General features: G+C 42.6%; 1 protein-coding gene across 1 annotated transcript in view; it reads right to left on the bottom strand.

Annotated features, from left to right (window-relative positions):
• The window catches only part of EML5 (EMAP like 5), a 388,000-nt gene that overhangs the window by 88,364 nt on the left and 278,598 nt on the right, over positions 1-21,038 (bottom strand). Inside the window, exons 28-30 of the mRNA XM_030214976.1 lie at positions 18,450-18,576; positions 12,904-12,918; positions 6,035-6,043 (exon numbers count right to left, since the gene is read on the bottom strand). Of these exons, the coding sequence (XP_030070836.1) occupies positions 6,035-6,043; positions 12,904-12,918; positions 18,450-18,576 (151 nt within the window). The remainder of the gene's footprint in view (positions 1-6,034; positions 6,044-12,903; positions 12,919-18,449; positions 18,577-21,038) is intronic.

The following is a 21,038-nucleotide window of genomic DNA, read 5'->3' as shown; positions in this document are numbered from 1 at the left end:
GAGTCTAATTACACGTTGGGTGAAGAAAAATTTTCTCCGATTCGTTTTAAATTTACCACACTGTAGCTTCAACTCATGCCCTCTAGTCCTAGTATTTTTGGATAGCGTGAACAGTCGCTTCACATCCACCCGATCCATTCCACTCATTATTTTATACACTTCTATCATATCTCCCCTCAGCCGTCTCTTCTCCAAGCTGAAAAGCCCTAGCCTTCTCAGCCTCTCTTCATAGGAAAGTCGTCCCATCCCCACTATCATTTTCGTCGCCCTTCGCTGTACCTTTTCCAATTCTACTATATCTTTTTTGAGATACGGAGACCAGTACTGAACACAATACTCCAGGTGCGGTCGCACCATGGAGCGATACAACGGCATTATAACATATAACATATAACATATAATAGTTTTCTATCTGCTTTGGCTCTTATGATTCAATATCTGGATTTCCGTTTTTACATTTACGTAGATGATATTCTTCTGTTTTCTGTTCTGGACCCTATTGCACCTAGTCTTTCTGCTCTGCAGGGATGTCTCGACTCTATTGACCAATGGCGTTCCATGAACCATTTGGTGCTTAATCCCTCCAGAACTCAGGCACTTTGGTTAACGAGATCAACATTAACCCCATCACTTAGTCCCCTAATTCGAGGTTCCCCTGTACAAGTAATTGACTCTCTGAAATATTTAGGAATTACTACTGATTCTCAATTGCCATTCACTCCTCAGATGTCTGCTGTAGTATGCTCATGTTTTTGTTCTCTCTGCTCTATTCGATGCCTTCATTCATTCTTAGATGATGATGCTTGTGCCACTCTCCTCCATGTGTTAGTATTAAGCAAACTTGATTACTGCAATATTGATTATGTTGGTCTTCCAGTGGAGGAGTAGCCTAGTGGTTAGTGTAGTGGACTTTGATCCTGGGGAATTGAGTTCAATTCCCACTGCAGCTCCTTGTGACTCTGGGCAAGTCACTTAACCCTCCATTGCCCCAGGTACAAAATAAGTACCTGAATATATGTAAACCGCTTTGAATGTAGTTGCAAAAACCTCAGAAAGGCAGTATATCAAGTCCCATTTCCCTTTCCAAGAAACTTCAGTCGGTGCAAAACACTGCCATTCGCATCCTTTCTGGTATGTCGTTTCAATCATATTACGCCTGTATTCAAACACTACTACTGGCTCCCAATCATTTTCCGAATACAGTACAAAATTTTGATATTAACTCACAAAGTTCTTTTTTCTAATGCCCCTGCTTATACAGTTACAAAGCTTATAGTCTGCTACTACCAAATGTAGTTCAAAGCGGATAACAATAAGAGGGAACTAGACCAAACATCTAGGAGCATACATTGAATTTATCAACAAAATTATAACTAATTCACTGTATTCAAAACATGTTTCCTAAAAAGATACGTTTTAAGCATCTTCTTAAAGCTAACAAAACTGGACAAAGCTTTAAACCCATTTGGAAGGTGAAACCAAAAAGTTGCTGCTTGATACATAAAAATTGTCTGAAATAATTTTTAGTAACAGTCACCTTTAGGACCAGGAAATGTTAAAAATTTAGAGTGTCGTACAAGATGCATCTTCCCATATAAAACCAGATATAGCTCCATACAATATTTTGAAACCTAGACTACCTAATTTAAACATAATTCTGCCCTTGAGTGGGAGCCAATGGGTCATTACATAAAATGGAGTAATATGTGAAGAAACATTTCGTGAGTTTTGTATAGTTTGCAACCGTTTTAAAAGAATTTTAGCCACCACCAAATATACCATATTATAGTAATCCAGTTTACTCAAAATTAGAGACTGAACTACCAACTGAAACTGTCTACGATTAATATATTCCCTAATTCTTCTCAATTTCTGCATTACCCAAAACAACTTTGTCAAATGATTTATTTGTTCCATCAAGGTCATTTTCCAATCAGTGAGGAACCCCCCCCCCCCCCAAAAAAAATCTTACTTGATATTTCTAATGTGTATGTTGTATTATTCACTATCCCAGGGATTCTAAATATCGTGCCTTAATTTCCACATGGAAATCGAAGCGTATTTTATAAGAGTGCGTAACTTAGTTGGTTAACTAGCTAATCAGCTCTGTGAATTGGATGTTAACAAGCAATTATCAGCACAAATTGACATTAAGATTTACACGCACAACTCACTAACTGTATTCTGTAATGTAGTGTGTTAAATTCTAAGTCACATAGTTGAAAAGGGGGTGTGGCCATGAGCATCATGTAGGCATTTCTAAAATCTATATGCGTTGTTATAGAATACACCCGCTCTGTACCTAATTTGGGCATTGGGATTTACACCAAGTAAAACATGGCATAAATGGCTACAACTAAATTTGGTCATGTAGAGGGGCGCTTGGCATATTATAAATACCATGTGCAAATTTAAGCCCATTCTATAAAATTTTGGCATACTTTAGAGAATATGCCTAGGCGTATTTTTTTTCCGTGTGGAATTTTCAGCCGCCATATACAGAATCTAGCCCTATAAGTGTGAAATCATCATCAACTTCATCTTTCTCAATCAGCAGAAATATGGTCTTTTCTTTATTAAGCTGCAGGAAATTCTTACCCAGCCAAGCTCCAATAAAAGACATGCATCTTGTGATGTCTGGTAGTAAATCTACTAGTTTAGATCTAATTGGAAACAGTATCGTAATGTCTTCAGCAAGGTCTCTCACAAATGAATTGGCCCCAGCACCAACCCGAGGCACTCCACTACTCACCTTCCTTTCCTCTGAATGGATTCCATTTACCATCAACCCTCTGTCATCTGTCCCACAGTGTGTGCCAGAGCTTATGTGGGTCCCAATATTTTGTTTTACTTCCCCCTCTGAGCCCCCAAAGCAGCCTCCCTCTTTCCAAGCACCCTCTCTCCAGCTCGCCACTATTCAGAACCCCTCCCTCGAACAACCCCCCCAACCTCGAATCCCCCGTCCGATATTTAGTGCCAGGATCCACATACCTAACACGGCCAAGTTAGGACAGCTTGTACTGCCCCTGACCTGCCCACTTTTAACATGGGCGGTCAGAGGTGATATTCAGTGGCACTGCCTGATTTAGTGCCACTGAGTACTGACAGATGAGCAGCTCACTGTGATTTAAGCAGGCCGGAGCTTCTCCTGCCACTTAAATTGCTCTGTATATCAGCCAGAATAAATATATTTGTGAACTAGCAGATGTTATCATACATTTTGATCTGAGTGCACTTTAATTTTATTTAGTAGTAAGTTATTGGGCAGCGTACAATTTTGGGGGAAAGATTTTGTTATAGGACACGAATGGGTAACCTGCAGTGTGTCTTGACCTGAACTCCAATGAATACCATTACTTATTTTGTTATATATTATGGGTTATTTTTTGTGTTATAGGTTCATTATTTCTATATTGTAAATGCTAATGTACAAGATTATGGAAACGTAATACCAGATCCATTATATCAGCTTCAGCCAATAGTGGGCACCAACTGAGGGTCCAAGGGTACAGCAGACAGAGTCAGATTTGCCAACAGTGTCTTGTCTCTGCAGAAAGTAAGGTGTCTACCTCAGGAAACACCAGCAGCCTATCCAGGTCCTCCTGCAGCAAATAATACAGCCTACCCAACATGATGGTTCTCTTGAGCATAAAATCCAGAGCTTCCCACTCTGCTAGGCCAATCTGAGAGAGGGTAAAAGACTATGAATCATCCTCTTGAACCTATTGAATCTCTAGGTGCGTTGTGACACGAGGGCGGGGCAGACACTCATGGGCAAACAGCGATCTACACAACTACAGCTTCCGGCTTCATTAGAACGTTGGAGGTGAGTTTTATATAGAGAGATATTTTTTATTTATAGTAACTTAACCATGTTCCAGTTAGATTGTGGTAAACATTTTTATTGACCTTATTAATATACTAGTGTTTTACCTTCCAAATTTCTTGAATTCTTAACCAAAGTTAGGTGCCATTATGATCTGTGCTAAGATAGTATTTTGTAACAGGCGCTGTGCTCGGCACAATTCTCAACCTAACTTTGGGCGTCAGCCACCTGTCAAAGGCTGCTGTAAATGCCTGCATCCAACTGATGAAAATTAGGTATGCAAATGCAGGTATTCTATAAATCTGAATGCCCCTCCCATGGCCACACCCCCTTTGGAATTGCACACTATGAAATTTAGGCATGCATGTTATAGGACAGAGTGTAGAGCAGATGGCCGCATGCCAATTAACTCCAATAATTTATTGTTAATTAACTAATTAGGTGCCTAAATTTTGGCGCTCTTTATAGAATCCAGGGTAAGTGCATCTGTACTAACTGAATACATGGTAAAGAAATTTTCTGTGTAGTAACTCCATGGGTACATGCTGGGCACTCCCTCAACAGTTAGCAAGCGGTCTTGGCACTTAACACACATTAATGTTTGCTTTTAACATGTAGCAGGTGCAAAAAATTGTTGCTCTTTAACTAACAGGACCCTTAGGTCTAAAATGAGCTCCCTTTGCAACATTTGTAGAAAGCATAAGCTTGCAGTTGTGCTTAAACAAGGTAAACTAGTACTGGCTGTATAAGAAAGGCCTCGTGATTTCCCTCAAACGTTCTTCAGCTCTGAAAAGAACTGCATACCCTTTATTTGAAAAGAATTTGTGATTCTTAGAGTCCTTAAAACAAGCACGGCAACTTCTACAGCCAGGTTCTGAGTTACCATCCCATTCGCTCTCACATTTTCCATTCAGTCTCTTAGGTCTCCCTTTAAATAAAAGTTTAAACAGTCTCTTACGTGAAGAAAACTCAAAAGAAATAAATTACTCTCCACTGAAAGTTATTGCCTTATATGAGTGTGACCTTCCTTAGGAACTGTATCTGGTTCAAACACTAGCTGATCAGTTTTGCAAGGAAAATGGGAAAAACACAGCTAGAAAGGTTGGTCGTTCAGGTCAATAATGTCAAGCGGGCAATGATGCAATGGTGATACGATGTACACACTGACATACAACTGGAACATTCTGAAGACCAGTAAACTGAGGCCTAAGCAGCCCTAAGACTGCAGACAACCCAGTAATTGCGTATGACAGATGATGGTAAGACGAACAAACAGAGGGCTGGATTCAGTAAACAGTGCTGACAGATGCAGGAAAGATATGCACTGAAATTGCATACTATAAAGAGTACTCCATGCCAAGCGCCCTTTATAGAATAGCACTTAGTGACAATTCCCGTGACCAACTTTGGGCGTGCAGACTTACACCAAGTGAAACCAGGTGCAAATCTGGCATGCAACCCCAAAATTCTACAACATTGCAACTAAATTATGGAAATGCCCCTGACAGCCCATGCCCCCTTTGGGGTTGTGCATGAGACAATTTCAGTGTGGAATTTTATAGGATAGCGTGAAGGCAGAAGCGTGCGTAAATTCAAATAATTGCCAATTTTAATGCCAATAATTGGTATTAATTGGCTCACTAAGGAGCCCTCTTACTAAGCTGAAAGACTAAGACGTGCTTACCGCAGGTTAAAAACGCCTAACGCAGGGCACGCTGAGGCATCCCGTGGTAGTTTAGGCATGTGTGCATGCTTCCCATGTGCTAAAAAATACATTTTATTTTTTATTGCTGGGGGCGTATTTGGGGGGGGGGGGGTAGAGAGTGGGCGTATTCAGTGCTAATGAGTTAGCGTGTGGACATTGCCATGTGCTAACCCATTAGCATGTGATTAGTGCATGAGCCCTTACTGCCTAGAAAGCAGGTGAGTTAAGGACTCACGCGCTAATAGAAAAATTAGCGTGTAGCCATTATTGCCGATATACAAAAATCGGCCATTTTACCCCCATGTTAAAAGGTGGCCTCAGCGCATGGGAAACCCACAGTAATAGCGCAGGCCACCTTTTAGCGCAGCTTAGTAAAACGGCTCCCTAAGTAATTATGTTGTGCGCACATCTCAGGATCGCACCCAAAATTTGGCATGCAAATTTTGGCGACCTCTATAGAATCTGGGGGGAGAATGCTTAAGACATGAAAAGAAAAGAATTACCTGGAACCTCTAGTCAGCAGCAGGTAAGAGAAAGAAAATGATTATATATACAAGATTGCCAGTATAAGAAAAACCTTGTTAAAAGTCAGAAAGAGGTCTGCCTGATGGCCCATGGACAGTACTGGGAATGCTGTAGAAAAGTCATTCACGGCCCTGTTGGGAGGGAATTCAAGTCGTTGTGCAAGAGTGGCACAAAGGGTGTATTGTTATAAAAATCCACTTAAGACAAAGTTCCAAAAAGGTGCTTATTTTATAACTATTTATTTATTTTTAGCATTTGTATCCCACATTTTCCCAACAATTTGCAGGCTCAATGTGGCTTACATTTGCAGTAATAGCGGTTGCCATTTCCGGGTAACAGAATGTACAAATGGTAATGTGTTAAGTTGCATACATACATGGTAACATACACGTAACATAACATACGTGAACAGATCATGGTATAGATATATATCATGTGCATATATATGTTAAGGAAGAATAAATTATGGTAATACATGAAAATTCCTGAGTAAGAAATTGGAAGAATAAATTATAGTAATACATGAACGTTCCTGAGTACGAAATTGGGTTGTATCATTCTTTAGGTCATCGACTATGGAGAGACCATATTCGACATAGAGATTGAAGTGGTTATGCTTATTCATTAGTGGTAAGGAGGTTGATCAGTCAAGTGATAAGATTTCAATTATGTCTATGTCGTGTAAAGTCTCATTTTTTTGTAAAGGCTCTTATAGTAATTGGCAAATATTTTTTTTTCAATATAAATCTCTATTAAAACATTTATATAGACAGAAGAACCTCATGAGGTATTAATATAGCAAAAAAGTTGAAGTCTGGGAGAGCTCTATTAACTTCCACATGTATTCTCTCACTAGAAAATTTATATGATCTTTTTATTTTATTGGACTTTCAAACGTGTTACTCATGAGTTATTTGAACTCTGCTGAGATTTACCCACTATGCTCTTCATGGGTCCAAAATTATCCCAATTTTCTTATGATAAATATTTATGCTCAATTTTATCTTCAAGTTTTATATATAAAATACTTTTTTAGATTTACAACTTATCTATCTTTGCTTACACCCTATACTGTCTATTAACATGTTTTATTACATATTGTGTTGACATTGTAACATAGCATACTATACCATCTTTTTTATTGATATCTGAATATTTTTACTGCTGTAATTGTCTATTGCTTATGGTTGACTTATTCTTTTTGTACACCGCCTTGAGTGAATTCCTTCATAGAGGCACTAAATAAACCCTAATAAATAAATAAATATATGGACTTTCCAAAATAAGATGAAGACTTGATACCCATCTTAAAGCTGACATGGGGAACTGAAAACTGGGATAATTTTGGACCCATGAAGAGCACGGTGTGAACATCTCAGCAGAGTTCAAATAACTCCTGAGTAACACCTCTGAAGGTCTGATAAAAATATATATATACAATTTTTCTAGTGAGAGAAATTATGTGGAAGTTATTTTGTACAGGCAGCACAGGTGCATATGTGCCTTTATTAAACAGGCACTACAAGTCCCAGTCGTACCTAAATCCTCATGCACAAAAGAACGCCTTCTCTGAAGATGTGTACATCACAATGCCACCTCTGCCCCAAGGAAGAACTACGCTCATATCATATAAAAGTGGACACATCCGTTTTACCTGTATACATCCCTGTGCAATCTTATAACAGCCTACAAAACAACCTACACACACTGCAAATGCTTTATAAAATTATCTCCACAGGCAGTGGGGGGGGGGGGGGGGGGGGGGGGGGGGTACAAGTCTTGTGCCTATCTGATGAGAAAGGTTGTTTTTTCAATACGAAGAATAGAGGATGTAGCTGAAGCTCTAAAACTATACTGCCGTATGTGCGTAGGGTAATTTTATAAGAGGGGTTTTACCCAATAGTGTGTACACGTAAACCAGCTGATATTCAGCCAGCAGTGATCAGCAATTTTTTTAACGTCTGGACACCGGCACCGAATACCTGGGGGTAATTGGAGGAGTAGCCTAGTGGTTAGTGCAGTAGACTTTGATCCTGGGGAACTGGGTTTGATTCCCATTGGGCAAGTCACCTAACCTTCCATTGCCCTAGGTACAAATAAGTACCTGTATATATTATATAAACTGCTTTGAATGTAGTTGCAAAAACCACAGAAAGGCAGTATATCGTCCCATTCCCTCACTGCAAAACCCACAGAAAGGCAGTATATCGTCCGATTCCCTTTCTGGAAATCACTGCTATAACCTTTTGCAGCAGCTTGTGGTATTTGTGTAGTATCAAGACTCCAAGAGGCTGCCATCAGAGGTCACGTCAGCCATTTGCAGATACATTTAAACCCTCTCTGGAGCTTAAGCTGTCCCTATAGGGAGCTGTATTTTTTCAGCTTTCATCATTAAAGAGAGCTGTTATCAGACAGGCATCCCTCATCCCTCTTCATGCAAAACAAAAACCACGTATACACAGGAAGAAGACTGCCATCTACTGGCAGATCACCAGAACACATTTGGCTAAAGAATTATTGCCTACTGAACAGGATGCCAGTTTGATCAGTTTCACTATTAATGAGTATTATAGTAGGAAATGAGTGTCCTCACTGTGTATGAAGGTGAAAATAATACCCAGTGTACCTGAATGTAACTCACCTTGAGTTACTACTGAAAAGGTTGAGGAAAATCCAAATAAATAAATAAAATGCTAAATGAATACTTAGAGACCTCATGGAGTTGCAAAAATCAATAATGTCTGACAATGTAATAACAATTCTGAATCCTGTTCTCACCATGTTAGCATTCTTGAAGATATTTTCAATAAAAATGTTTTAGGAAGTTTTAAAAGAAAAAATGTCGCCCATTGTGATTGATGATAAAGCCTTTTGCATTTGCCATTGGTGTCAAGCATTATTGTAGAAAGATAGGAATGCACAGATCATTCACTCCACTGAATAAGATTACTCTTGCACATGGCTTGTCACAGAGAGGTCGATATTCAAAGTGATGTAACTGGGCAGAAACAGTTCCTGGCTGGTTAAATGGCTTAAGACAGTAAAAAAAAAAAAAATCTCTCCACATTCTTTGCTGAGTTCCTTTCAATGTCAGTATTTGTGTGTGTTGGGTGGATAAAGACTGATCGCCTTTAATCCACCCTGTCTGTCTCTTGTTTCACAAACGTTGCATATATGTCTGTCTTTGTTTGCTATGCTTCCTTGCTAGAGAAATGTTTTCTAGCATAGGTCTAAATTTTCAGAGAAAACAAAACAAAACACAAATGCATTGTCCATTATATGCAGCAGCTGACTCTGTGTGTGTTAAGACAGTAAAAAACACTAACTGGTTATATTCAGTGACACTTACTACCAGTGGTGTGCTGGAGCAGGCTCGCACTGGCTCGCAAGAGCCGGTTGTTAAATTTTTTGGCATCTTGTGAGCTGGTTGTTCTGGGAGTGCGAGCCGGCTTGCCTCTCCTCCGCCCCCCCCCCGCCCCCCCAAGCTGCTGGGTCACAGACTCCCAGCGCTAGCTCACCTGCCCGCCCTCAGCTCCCCGATAGCCCTCCTTTCCTTCCTTCCGCATCTCTGCGTTTAAATCTTTTATTTTTACCTCAAGTCTCGGAGGCAGTGAAAGCAGCAGGCTCGGTTCGCCTCCAGCCTTCCCTTCCCTCTCAGTGTCCCGCCCTTGCGGAAACAGGAAATACATCAGAAGAAGGCAGGACACTGAAAGGGAAGGGAAGGCTGGAGGCAAGCAGAGCCTGCTGCTTTCACTGCCTCCAAGACTTGAGGTAAAAATAAAAGATTTAAATGCAGAGATGCGGAAGGAAGGAAAGGAGGGCTATCGGGGAGCTGAGGGCGGGCAGATGATTCGGCGCTGGGGTTGGAACTGGACCTCGGGGGCTGAAAAGGGGAGCAGGTGGAGGCTGGAGCAAGTTACTTCACATGGATGGGATGGAAGGGAAGGATGGGGGCAAAGGAGAATCGCTGGACATGGGAGGGCAGGGGAGAATCGCTGGACATGGATGGGAGAAAAGGGAAGGGGAGAGAGGAGAATCGCTGGACATGGATGGGAGGGGATAATAGGATAGGGGCAAAGGAAAATCGCTGGACATGGATGGGATGGAGGGGCAGAGGAGAATTGCTGGACATGGATGGGAGGGGAGGACAGGAGAGTTGCAGGACATGGATGGATGGAGGGGAGGGCAGGAGAAATGCTGGACATGGATGGAGTGGAGGAAAGGGAAGGCATTTGGGCTTGGGAGGAGCCAGGATTTGTAGTGCACTGGCCCCCTGACATGGCAGGATACCAACCGGGCACCCTAGGGGACACTTCAAAAAATTATTTAAAAAAAACCCAAACAGCTTCCAGGTGCATAGCACCCTTATCTTGTGTGCTGAGCCCCCCCAAATCCCACTCCGCACACCTCTACACCATTACCATAGCCCTAAGGGGTGAAGAGGGGCACCTACATGTGGGTACAGTGGGTTTTGGGGGGGTTTGGAGGGCTCAACATTAACCACCACAAGTGGAACAGGTGGGGGGGGGGGGGGGGGAATGGGCCTGGGTCCACCTGCCTGAAGTGCAGTGCACCCACTAAAAACTGCTTCAGGGACCTGCATACTGCTGTCAAGGAGCTGGGTATGACATGTCAGGCTGGCAAAAAAAGTTTTAGGTTTTTTTTTTTGGGTGGGAGGGGGTTGGTGACCACTGGGGGAGTAAGGGAAGGTGATCCCCGCTTCCCTCCGGTGGTCAGTCGGGGCACTTTTTTCAGACTTGGTCCTAAAAATACATGGACTAAGTCCAGCCAGTGAAATGCTCGTTCGAGCCGGCCATTTTTTTTCATTATAAGGTGAAGCCGGCCATCTCGTAACCACACCCCGCCCCCCTTTGCTTCCCTCCCAACACACCCCCTTGAAGGTTGGCCGGTGCCGCGATGAGAAAACAGTTGGGGCCGGCCAAAATCGGCTTTCGATAATATCGATTTGGCCGGGATCAGGAGATTGCCAGCGATCTCCCAATTTGTGTCGGAAGATCGCCGGCGATCCCTTTCGAAAATGAGCTGGATAGTGAGCTACACGACTTCCCTTCTGGTACTTAATATAAAGCCATGAAAAAATCAAGCTCCGTCAATACTACACAGGATTTTCTTTCAGAATATAATGGTGTGGTAGCTGCATTAGTTCAGTTTTATAGGTAATGAACAGAAATAAAACAAACAATAAACCCAAACAGAAAAAGAAGATAAGATGATACTATTTTTATTAGACTAACTTAATATGTTTCTATCTTTGAAGGCAATACCCTTCTTCTTAGGGTCAGAAATGAGCAAAAGATGACAAATATCAGAATATATAAAGGGAAAAAACACATTGAGGAGCATTTTCGAATGGGGACGCCCATCTCTATGGGCGCCCATCTCCAAGGGCGTCCCCGTGAAGAGGCGGGCAACCCGTATTTTCAAAACGAGATGGGCATCCATCTTTCATTTCGAGAATACAGTTGGGGACGCCCAAATCTCAACATTTAGGTCGACATTAGAGATGGTCGACCTAAATGCTGAGATCACCGGCGTTAGAGATGGGCGCCCTCGGTTTTCGCCGATAATGGAAACCGAGGGCATCCATCTCAAATACGACCAAATCCAAGGCATTTGCTCGTGGGAGGGGCCAAGATTCGTAGTGCACTGGTCCCCCTCACATGCCAGGACACCAACCGGGCACCCTAGGGGGCACTGCAGTGGACTTCACAAATTGCTCCCAGGTACATGGCTCCCTTACCTTCGGTGCTGAGCCCCCCAAAACCCACTCCCCACAACTATCCACCACTACCATAGCTCTAAGGGGTGAAGGGGGGCACCTACATGTGAGTACAGTGGGTTTCGGTTTGGTTTTGAAGGGCTCACATTTTCCAACACAAGTGTAATAGGTGGGGGGGGGGGGGATGGGCCTGGGTCCGCCTGCCTGAAGTCCACTTTGCACCCACTAAAACTGCTCCATGGACCTGCCTACTGCTGCGATGGACTGGAGTATGACATTTGAGGCTGGCATAGAGGCTGGCAAAAAAAGTTTTTGAGGGTGGGAGGGGGTTAGTGACCACTGGGGGAGTAAGGGGAGGTCATCCCCGATTCCCTCCGGTGGTCATCTGGACAGTTCGGGCACTTTTTTGGGACTTGGACCTAAAAATAAGGGACCAAATAAAGTGGACCAAATTCTTGCCAGGGATGCCCTTCTTTTTTCCATTATCGGCCGAGGACGCCCATCTGTCCTCGGCCGATAAACAAGCCCCAGTCCCGACTTTGCTATGCCTCCAACACGCCCCCGTGAACTTTGGTCGTCCCCGCGATGGACTGCAGTTGGGGGTGCCCAAAATCGGCTTTCGATTATACCAATTTGTGCGCCCGCGGGACAAGGACGCCCGTCTCCCGATTTGTGTCAAAAGATGGGCGTCCTTCTCTTTCGAAAATAAGCTGGATTGTGACCTGGAGAAAAAGCTATTGCCTTTGAATGGTAGTCAAAAAATGTATTAAGATGATACTTTTTCAGCGGAATAAGGTATGCTCTTTTTTTTGTTGTTGTTTGTTTTATTTTATTTATATTCATTACTTTAGAATCAAAACAGGATAAAATAAGCCTTTCATTTGCATGTATTCAACTGCCTTAATGAAATGTGATACATTTTTAGGGCTGCCATGTCCCCAGCCTGGGTGATACAGGAGATCCTTTCTTTGAATTAAAGTGCTTTCTTGGTCTGAGGTATGTGCAATAGGCAATATTCCTTATGTTCCGTTTGTCCATGATAAACTACAGTGCAGGACTGACACAATGAAAACAATGCACCTATTTGGAAAAGAGTTTGCTACTTACCTGACTATCCCTTGCCTTCATGGGAAGCAAAAAAAAAAAAGAAGCAGAGACAAAAAGTAAAAAAAAAAAAGGCAAGCAAGGATTAGCAATTAGAAAAGCTAAGAACAGATGTTAGTTGTACATACAACAATAAAGCAACTAAAAAGTGTATTCCGTCAAATGAAATGGCGAGGAAAGGCGTATGTATTTGTGGTGAACAGAAAACGGGTAATTCTATAACTAGGCACTTGCAGTTATGCACATCTTGCATGTGTAAGTGCACAGAAAAGCAGCACTTACAATAACTGCACCATTCACTATTCTATAAGGTAGTTGCATAAGTGCAAGGTTGTGTACATGTGGGAGGGGCATGGGCGTGTCTCCAGTTTACTACAGGTTAAGCGCATATCTTCAAATTCTATAAATGGTGCTCAAAAATGCACCTAGCAAGATGAGTGTGTAAATCCAAATTGTTGCCGATGCCAATAATTGTTAGTGCCCACTTATTGGCGTTAATCGGCTTGTTAATTAAATGACAATTGAGTGTGCAATTTAATTAACAAGTCAATTTGCGCCAATAATTGGGCACTATCAATTATTGGCGTTAATGGCAACAATTTGGGTTTACACGTTCACCTTGCTAGGCGCAATCCTATAAAGATGTGTTCGAAAAAACTTTTGTGTGTAACTGAAAAGGGGACGTGGCCATGGGAGGGTCAAGGGCACTAACTAAAGATTGGCATAGTATTACATAATGGGGGGGGGGGGGGTCCATGTCTAATTTAGGCACGAAGACTGTGTCCAAAGATTGGGTGTGGATCCTGGCACTATGCGCTATTGTACAGAAGATGCCCAACTCGGAGTGCCATTTATAGAATAGTGCTTAGCATGCATTTCTTTGGTACTCGTTTACCAAATCTTATCCATAGCATGGCACATTTAGGAGCAGCCATTTACGCCTGCCTTTCACATGACATAAATGGCCGCGCAAATTTAATCTAGTATTCTGTAATGGAACTGGTCCTTCCAGAGTATCACTGGAGTGCTTAAAATGGAGGTGTCCTGTTATAGAATTGCCCCCAAAGGCTTTTCTTGCAAAGTTTAATTGAAAGGTGACGACAGACTTCACTTTCCAAAAATCTTTCCTCCATCTTGTGCTCAAGGCTGCTTGAGTCTGGTCCCTTTTTTATTCCCCAATATGAGGATTTGCCTAGACTGCTAGAAATTCCTCCGACCTTAATCCACACTCCTCTTCCAATTCACCAAACTTTAAAAAACCATCTTCCCCCACCATCTGAAAGAGCCTGTGCAAACCTTTTTGGGCCCATCTCTCAAAAATACCCCTTGCTCCCTTCCTCCCATAAAGGTTTCTTCTCCGTAATAGCTCATCCTGAAGACCTTTCATCCTTTTCATCTTCCCCCACCCCAAGACTCCCATTAAATGAATGGTAAATTAGTTGAACATTTACCTCACGCAATACCTTCCCTCTGAGACCTACGGAAACTATTTCAGTTCATATTCAAGTGTACAGCGCTGCGTACGTCTAGTAGCGCTATAGAAATGATAAGTAGTAGTAGTATTTCTGCTATCACTCCAGTTCCATCCTTACTGCCAGCTTCCAACCGCCTATCCCCCCCCCCCCAGTTCCTAATCCAGCATGTGCTTCATCTGGTCTGCCGAATACAGTCTGCAATTAGGTAAGGCCATCCCCCCTCCCACCTTACTACTATACAAAACCTCTTTTGCCACCCTTGGCCTCTTCAGTCCACACACAACAGATTTATTTATTTCCCTCTGCAATTTATTTAAATCCTCCCTGGGAAGTGTTATGGGCAGGGCCTGAAGCAAATACAGCAGAAAGGTAGCACATTCATTTTAACTGCTGCTACTCTCTCTGAGCAGAACAAATAACTCCCATGCCACTGCTACAAATCCCTTTGTATCTCTGTAATAAATTTTCCCATAGCTACAGCCATATATCTTAGTTAAATCAGTTAGTTAAATCAGCTCCAATGTGTATGCTTGGGGGGGGGGGGGGGCTGGAACCTATACTTAGAGTACCTTTACTTCTATGTTATTTTAATGTAATTATCTCTACAGATTACCCTTCCCCTCTTCCATTCCTATTATTTCTTATCAATAGAAATCAAACAAAATAAAACATGGAAAAGAAAATAAGATGATACCTTTTTTATTGGACATAACTTAATACATTTAAGTTATGTCCTATAAAAAAGGTATCATCTTATTTTCTTTTCCATGTTTTATTTTGTTTGATTTCTATTGATAACCTTAAGAGTGGACTAACATGGCTACCACATTCCTCTATTATTTCTTGCAATTGTTTTTTTTATTGTAAACCAATGAAGTAGTCTGCAAACGTGCCACCTCCTCCTTTTCTAGTGTATTAAGTATTCCCATTTTATCAAATTAACTCTCTAACTCTCAAGTTCTTGCAATTCCCTTATCATAACAGGCAGCAACGGCAGCGTTTGTGACTTATTACCAGGAAAATGGTATAAAAATGTATTCAGTAAAGGTATTAAATATTTGCAGATTTGAACTTTGCAAAACCATGTTGCCTCGGATCTTGCAACCCATTGGATTCTAGGAAGTTCAATATCCTTTCCTTCAGAAGTCTCCATCAAGTCTCCAACCACTGAAACGAGGCTTACTGGCCTATGGTTTCCCACTACTTCCCTGCCCCTGCTTCTCTCCAATCCCACGGAACCTCTACTATTTCCACAGATCTATTAAATAAATCCTTACGAGGTCTCGCCAGGATTTCACCGAATTCTCTTGATGTTCTTGGAAGCCATCCGGCCCCATAGCTTCATCTACTTTTAGTTTTTCAAATTGTTCATAAACACTTTCTTCCATGAACAGTGCAATATCCACTCCATTGCCATATATTCCCTTGGCAGTTGACCGCAGTCCTTCTCCAGGATTTTCCTCCATTAACGGTGACCAGAAGTATTTGTTTAGCATGTATGTTTTCTCCTTATCATTCTCCACATATGGCTCTCAGCCTGCCTCCTTTTCCCAATATATCTGAAAAAACTTGGCACCTCTTTTTACATCTTAAGCCATTTTTTTTTCTATCTGCGCTACTACTGGCCATATTTCCCTCTGTTTCTAAACGTTTTATCTGATAATTTTTTTCTGTGGTCGTTTTGATGTGTTCTTCTATATTTCTTGAATGCCACTTCTTTTGCCTTTATTTTTTTCAACCACTTGCTTGGATAACCATATCCATTTCCCTTTTCTCTTGCTTTTGTTTATTTAGAAAGATTTGTTTTCATATATAAACAGATACACAGATTCACAGAAGAAAATCCTGGAGAAGGACCACGATTGACTGGCAAAAGTACATATGAGAATGGAGTGGATATAGAAATGTTCACAGAAGAGAGTGTGTATGAACAACTTGAAAATCTAAAGGTGGACAAAGCCATGGGACCGGACGGGATCCACCCCAGGATATTGAGGGAGCTTAGAGAGGTTCTGGCGGGTCCTCTTAAAGATTTGTTTACAAAATCCTTGGAGACGGGAGAGGTTCCGTGGGATTGGAGAAGAGCGGATGTGGTCTCTCTTCACAAAAGTGGTGATAGGGAAGAAGCTGGAAACTACAGGCTGGTAAGCCTCACTTCGGTTATTGGAAAAGTAATGGAAGCGCTGCTGAAGGAAAGGATAGTGAATTTCCTGGAAGCCAGTAAGTTGCAAGATCCAAGACAACATGGTTTTACCAAACGAATCTCATTGAATTCTGACTGGGTGACCGGAGAATTGATTCATGGATGTGCTATAAACGTAGTCTACTTAGATTTCAGCAAAGCTTTTGACACGGTTCCCCACAGGAGGCTCTTGAATAAACTTGACAGGCTGAAAATAGGACCCAACATGGTGAACTGGATTACGAACTGGTTGACGGACAGACGCCAGAGGGTGGTGGTTAATGGAATTCGCTCAGATGAGGGAAAGGTGAGTAGTGGAGTGCCTTAGGGATCGGTGCTGGGGCTGATTCTGTTCAATATATTTGTGAGTGACATTGCCGAAGGGTTAGAAGGTAAAGTTTGCCTTTTTGCGGACGATACCAAGATTCATAACAGAGTGAACACCCCTGAGGGAGTGGAAAACATGAAAAAAGATCTGCAGAAAAATGGTCTAAGGTTTGGCAATTAAAATTCAATGCGAAGAAATGCAAAGTGATGCACTTAGGGAGTAGAAATCCACAGGAGACGTATGTGTTAGGCGGTGAGAGTCTGATATGTACAGAAGGGGAGAGGGATCTTGGGGTGATAAGTATCTGAGGATCTGAAGGCGACGAAACAGTGTGACAAGGTGGTGGCCGTAGCCAGAAGGTTGCTAGGCTGTATAGAAAGAGGTGTGACCAGCAGAAGAAAGAAGGTGTTGATGTCCCTGTACAAGTCATTGGTGAGGCCCCACCTGGAGTATTGTGTTCAGTTTTGGAGGCCGTATCTTGCTAAGGATGTAAAAAGAATTGAAGAGGTGCAAAGAAAAGCTACAAAATGGTATGGGATTTGTGTTACAAGACGTATGAGGAGAGACTTGCTGACCTAAACATGTATAACCTGGAGGAAAGGAGAAACAGGGGTGATATGATACAGACGTTCAAATATTTGAAAGGTATTAATTTGCAAACAAACCTTTACCGGAGATGGGAAGGCAGTAGAACTAGAGGACATGAAATGAGATTGAAGGGGGGCAGACTCAAGAAAAATGTAGTATTTGTTCACGGAGAGAGTTGTGGATACTTGGAATGCCCTCCCGCGGGAGATGGTAGAGATGAAAACGGTAACGGAATTCAAAAATGCGTGGGATAAATATAAAGGAATCCTGTTCAGAAGGAATGGATCTTCAGAAGCTTTGCGGAGATTGGGTGGCAGCACCGGTGGTGGGAGGTAGGGCTAGTAGTTGGGTGGCGGGGCTAGTGCTGGGCAGACTTCTACGTTCTGTGCCCTGAAAATGGCAGATACAAATCAAGCAGGAGATCACCAGGAGATTTCCTGACAACAAGGACTGACTTTTTGCATGGTTAGTTCTCCTCATCTGTAAAACTAACATGTCACCCTCTCTTCCTGTACACTAATAAACTGCTCTGTTTCACTTTTAACCCGCTATCTGGCTGCTGTTAATCAAGGCTCTAGACCCCCTCTCGCTCATGCTGCTACAGGACCCATAAGACTAATGCCTCTGATAAAGGAATCCCCTAGCAGCAATAATTTTCTGCTTCAAACTGATTTGTCATAGGTGCTCCCTGTGCTCATTGAGGCAGCTATATCTAAGCATCTTTTACAGAATTGTCCCCTTCGATTTGAAATGTTCAATTGGCTTACATGTTGCACTTTGGGTGTATGGTTTAATTGTTTATATTTCTCATAAATAGGCATGACACAGTATGAAGAGATTTGTGTCCCAATCCGCAGGTTCAAAGGCAATCCTGTAACACACCCCTGTTAGTGTGAATGCATTTGTGCATTTGAATAAAGTACATGCGGATTTGATTTTTGCAGTGAGAGCCTATGAAATATATAACTTCTGTTACCTTTCATCCAGTGAGGGCTCTTTTTGCTGTAGGTGAGGCTTGATTCCCTGCATTAGTCGAATATTTGTAGATAAGGCTTTGATGGTATAATTGATTTCATTCTCTTTGATCACATCGCTGTCATAGCCTAATTTTGGAATGAGAATCCATGAAACAAGACCAGGGGAAATACACTTTAAAAGACAGCACACCACATATTAAAAGTGCTCTTTGCTTCATTGCAAGTCATGCTCAACACTGTCCAGAGTGCACTGAATTCTGATTGTTACAATACTACATTAATTGCTTGGAAAATCTATGTTTCTGAGGGCTTTTTTTCTCCTCTAATTTATGTAGTAATGAAAATGGCACAAAACCCTTAACTAGGGATGATCCCCTGGCCCATAAGAACATAAAAATAACCCTACTGGGTCACACCAATGTTGCATCTAGTCCAGAATCCTGCTTCCAGCAGTGGCCAATTCAGGTCTCAAATATCTGGCAGAATCCCAAAGAGCAGCAAGATTCATACTACTGATCCCAGGGACAAGCAGTATAAGAAGTCTAATCAGTCTTGGCTCATTAGCATACTCATTAACTCAATATGCAATCTAGTAAAATTCATGCATGCCATTTGATAGGCTATCTGCCACTGGGAACTGTTACCAACTTAATTAGTTCTTGTTAGGATTTGTGTGGTGGGTAGCAGGTGCAAATAGTCCGTGTATACCTTACATCATTTTGATCATTGATTTGCATGGCTCTAAGCTTTCTGATTCTCCATTCTCACCCACAATTATGGAACTCTGTATAGAACAGAGAAAGGGGAGTGGTGACATCCAGGTGAAAAAGGAGTGGAGGAGTGGCCTAGTGGTTAGCGTGGTGGACTTTGGTCCTGGGGAACTGAGGAACTGAGTTTAATTCCCACTTCAGGCACAGGCAGCTCCTTGTGACTCTGGGCAAGTCACTTAACCCTCCATTGCCCCATGTAAGCCGCATTGAGCCTGCCATGAGTGGGAAAGCGCGGGGTACAAATGTAACAAAAATAAAATAGATACTATTGGAGATTCTACATGGAATGTTGCTACTATTGGAGATTCTACATGGAATGTTGCTATTCCACTAGGCTGCGCAGGCTTCTGTTTCTGTGAGTCTGACGTCCTGCACGTACAGACTCACAGAAGCAGAAGCCTGCGCGGCCACATTGGTAATCTGCAAGGGCCGACTTCTACATGGAATGTTGCTAGTGGAATAGCAACATTCCATGTAGAATCTCAAATAGTAGCAACAGTGGAGGAGTGGCCTAGTGGTTAGGGTGGTGGACTTTGGTCCTGGGGAACTGAGAAACTGAGTTTGATTCCCACTTCAGGCACAGGCAGCTCCTTGTGACTCTGGGCAAGTCACTTAACCCTCCACTGCCCCAGGTACAAATAAGTACCTGTAAGCCGCATTGAGCCTGCCATGAGTGGGAAAGCATGGGGTACAAATGTAAGAACAAAAGAAAAAGCAGCCAGGGCTCCTATCAGTAAAGCCAGCTGTTGTTGCAACTGAGAAGAATTTATTTCCCCTGTACATATTGCTCTCTCTGAGCCCAAACTGTGAGGGAGAGGACCAGCAGCACATGTGCAGGAGAGTGTCTTCAAACTAAAACAGAGTGGAGGAGTAGCCTAGTGGTTAGGGTGGTGGACTTTGGTCCTGGGGAACTGAGAAACTGAGTTTGATTCCCACTTCAGGCACAGGCAGCTCCTTGTGACTCTGGGCAAGTCACTTAACCCTCCACTGCCCCAGGTACAAATAAGTACCTGTAAGCCGCATTGAGCCTGCCATGAGTGGGAAAGCATGGGGTACAAATGTAAGAACAAAAGAAAAAGCAGCCAGGGCTCCTATCAGTAAAGCCAGCTGTTGTTGCAACTGAGAAGAATTTATTTCCCCTGTACATATTGCTCTCTCTGAGCCCAAACTGTGAGGGAGAGGACCAGCAGCACATGTGCAGGAGAGTGTCTTCAAACTAAAACAGAGTGGAGGAGTAGCCTAGTGGTTAGGGTGGTGGACTTTGGTCCTGGGGAACTGAGAAACTGAGTTTGATTCCCACTTCAGGCACAGGCAGCTCCTTGTAACTCTGGGCAAGTCACTTAACCCTCCACTGCCCCAGGTACAAATAAGTACCTGTAAGCCGCATTGAGCCTGCCATGAGTGGGAAAGCATGGGGTACAAATGTAAGAACAAAAGAAAAAGCAGCCAGGGCTCCTATCAGTAAAGCCAGCTGTTGTTGCAACTGAGAAGAATTTATTTCCCCTGTACATATTGCTCTCTCTGAGCCCAAACTGTGAGGGAGAGGACCAGCAGCACATGTGCAGGAGAGTGTCTTCAAACTAAAACAGAGTGGAGGAGTAGCCTAGTGGTTAGGGTGGTGGACTTTGGTCCTGGGGAACTGAGAAACTGAGTTTGATTCCCACTTCAGGCACAGGCAGCTCCTTGTGACTCTGGGCAAGTCACTTAACCCTCCACTGCCCCAGGTACAAATAAGTACCTGTAAGCCGCATTGAGCCTGCCATGAGTGGGAAAGCATGGGGTACAAATGTAAGAACAAAAGAAAAAGCAGCCAGGGCT

This window comes from Microcaecilia unicolor, chromosome 9 (assembly GCF_901765095.1).
Source record: "Microcaecilia unicolor chromosome 9, aMicUni1.1, whole genome shotgun sequence".
Taxonomy (NCBI): domain Eukaryota; kingdom Metazoa; phylum Chordata; class Amphibia; order Gymnophiona; family Siphonopidae; genus Microcaecilia; species Microcaecilia unicolor.
The sequence above is the reverse complement of the archived record's forward strand: the minus strand, read 5'-3'. Positions and strand labels throughout refer to the sequence as shown.